The sequence below is a fragment of the Nicotiana attenuata genome, unplaced genomic scaffold, assembly GCF_001879085.1.
Source record: "Nicotiana attenuata strain UT unplaced genomic scaffold, NIATTr2, whole genome shotgun sequence".
NCBI classification, from domain to species: domain Eukaryota; kingdom Viridiplantae; phylum Streptophyta; class Magnoliopsida; order Solanales; family Solanaceae; genus Nicotiana; species Nicotiana attenuata.
Genome location: NW_017676655.1, coordinates 13,903 through 16,620, shown reverse-complemented (window position 1 = coordinate 16,620; position 2,718 = coordinate 13,903). Strand labels below are relative to the sequence as shown.

Here is a 2,718-nt window from a genome sequence, read left to right as displayed (position 1 = left end):
AGAACCATTATAGGAACCAGGTGGGTGTTCAGAAACAAGCTGGATGAGCATGGAATTACCACAAGGAATAAGGCCAGATTAGTGGTTCAAGGTTACAATCAGGAGGAAGGGATTGACTATGATGAAACATTTGCTCCAGTGGCTCACATGGAAGCCATCAGAATTCTGATCGCCTTTGCTTCTCATATGGAATTCACTTTGTTCCAAATGGATGTCAAAAGTGCATTCTTGAATGGACTGCTCAAGGAAGAAGTCTATGTGAAACAACCCCCTGGGTTTGAATGTCATGAGCACCCTGAATATGTGTTCAAATTGGACAAAGCCTTGTATGGGCTAAAGCAGGCGCCTCGAGCGTGGTATGAAAGGTTGTCAAAATTTCTCTTAGAAAATGGCTTTAAGAGAGGAAAAATTGACAACACTCTATTCTTAAAGAAACGAGGAAGGAACCTGCTCATTGTTCAGGTCTATGTTGATGATATCATTTTTGGAACAATGGCTGAATCTCTGTGTGAAGAATTCGCAAAACTTATGGGAAGTGAATTCGAAATGAGCATGATGGGTGAATTAAACTTCTTCCTGGGTCTTCAAGTGAAACAATCCCCAAAGGGCACTTCTATTTGTCAGCAAAAGTACATCAGGGAACTCTTGAAGAGGTTCGACATGGAAGCATCAAAAGTTATAGACACGCCCATTGCAACTGCCACCCGACTAGATATGGATGAATTTGGACCTCCTGTGAATCAAACAATGTATAGAGGCATCATTGGGTCGCTGGTTTATCTTACTGCTAGTCGTCCGGATATCATTTTCAGTGTGGGATTGTGTGCGAGGTTTCAATCAAATCCCAAGGAATCTCACTTGAAGGCTACCAAAAGAATACTAAGATATCTCAAAGGCACACAGGACCTGGTTCTATACTATCCATCAGGTGACAATTTTAATCTAATTGGGTATGCTGATGCAGACTATGCAGGCTATCTTGTGGATAGAAAAAGAACTTTTGGGATGGCTCACTTCTTGGAATCATGTCTTATCTCTTGGGGTACAATGAAGCAAAATTCAGTGGCTCTCTCAATAGCTAAGGCTGCATATGTAGCTGCGGCATCCTGCTGTGCTCAGCTTCTGTGTATCAAGCAGCAATTGGAGGATTTTGGAGTTCTCACTGAGAGTGTACCTCTTCTATGTGACAACACCAGTGCACTTAACATGGCAAAAAATCCAGTTCAACATAAAAGGACCAAACATATTGATGTGAGGCATCATTTTCTAAGAGACAATGTGGAGAAAGGATTGATATGCATGAAGTTCTGCAGCACAGAAGATCAAATTGCAGACATCTTCACCAAGGCACTAAGTAGGGAACAGTTTGAAAGAAACAGAGTAAAGCTGGGACTGCTGAGACCAAACTAAGGACCAGATCCCTTTTTGGTTTGGATTGTGTTATTAAGAAATAATAGGTTCAAAGTGTTTTCTGGCATTGTCTAACTCACTTTAATACCGTTGTAGGTAAACACTCATGATAAGGACAGAGGCAGTAGATACTGTACTGGACTGATAAAAGAGGATTGATTTTTAAAAAAAAAGGGGCCTGAAGACGAAAATGCATCACAAGAACCAGGTTCTTGTACAAAGGTTAGTAGTTCTGTGCATCCCTTAATTCACGTCTTAAAAGGTACAAAATACAACTGCCATCTCATCAACTTTTCAGATCCACCTGTCACGTCTCTTCAATTCAAGCGTTCCATCTCCCTCTGAAACATCATAATTTTCCACGCTCAACCGCCATTTCAGAACCGGTGCCTATTCTTTTCCCCTCATAATTATCCTCTCTGTTTTAAAACCCCCTCTCTTCTACACTTCTTCGCCATAAGCCCTCCTCTAACGTCTCTCAATGGAAGAAAAACATTCTGATCCTTCTACATCATCTGTAACCCCATCCGAACCTTCTATTGGACTTCTCGGCGTCTCTGAGTCAGTGTCATCTTCCATCAACTCTATCGCTACAGTCCTCCCTTCCCTAGTTTCCCAACCTCCTTCCAACTCAAAAAGTACTGTTCCGTTTTCTCCTCTGCCTGTTGCCCACGCCAGTCAAAACCCTAATGGAGACCAAGGTCTAATTACTGAGAATACAAGCGACTCCGCCATTGTTACAGTCAACCCCATGGTCGTGGAAGCACCGGTTGTTGAAGAAAAGATAGTGTTTGTGGTATCTGCTGAAGGGATATTGCATGAGGTCATTTCCCAAAAGCACGCATCACATAGTGTAAGGGAAGAAGGGACCACCATGGGAGATGTAGTAGCATACACTACTGGGGGTTCACATGGAGAACCTGATCCCTCTCCGGAGGACCCAGGTCAAGAATATCATCCCCAGGACAGTAGTATGCCTGCCTTTGATGCCGTGCCCTTGGAAATTAAAGGCCCAGAGATACACTCTAGTGATGAAGAAGATCTTGACAATATGGCTCTTGACACTTTCATCAGTCAGCGTAGGACAATTTCGACTCCTGAGTCTGAAATCAAGCGCCCCACCACAAGGCTTCAACTCAAGGTGGCCTACGACTCTGCACTCCAAAATAGCAAGAAAAGCAGTAAGAAGAAGAAAAGAAAGCTGGTGAAAAATGGTGTACCTATAGGGGATGAAACGATCCCTGTTGTTGAGGTGGAGGAGGGAACTCCTGAGGAACCAGGTTCCCTCATAAGGCGGTCATCAAAAAG

At 43.2% G+C, this 2,718-nt stretch overlaps 1 protein-coding gene across 1 annotated transcript; it reads left to right on the top strand.

Moving 5' to 3' along the window:
- Window positions 1-714: 714 nt before the first annotated feature.
- On the top strand, window positions 715-1,569 carry LOC109221148 (uncharacterized mitochondrial protein AtMg00810-like). Its single transcript, XM_019385611.1, has 2 exons — window positions 715-1,170; window positions 1,507-1,569. Exons 1-2 carry the CDS (start codon window positions 715-717, stop codon window positions 1,567-1,569), a joined length of 519 nt encoding a protein of 172 aa, XP_019241156.1.
- Window positions 1,570-2,718: the final 1,149 nt, after the last annotated feature.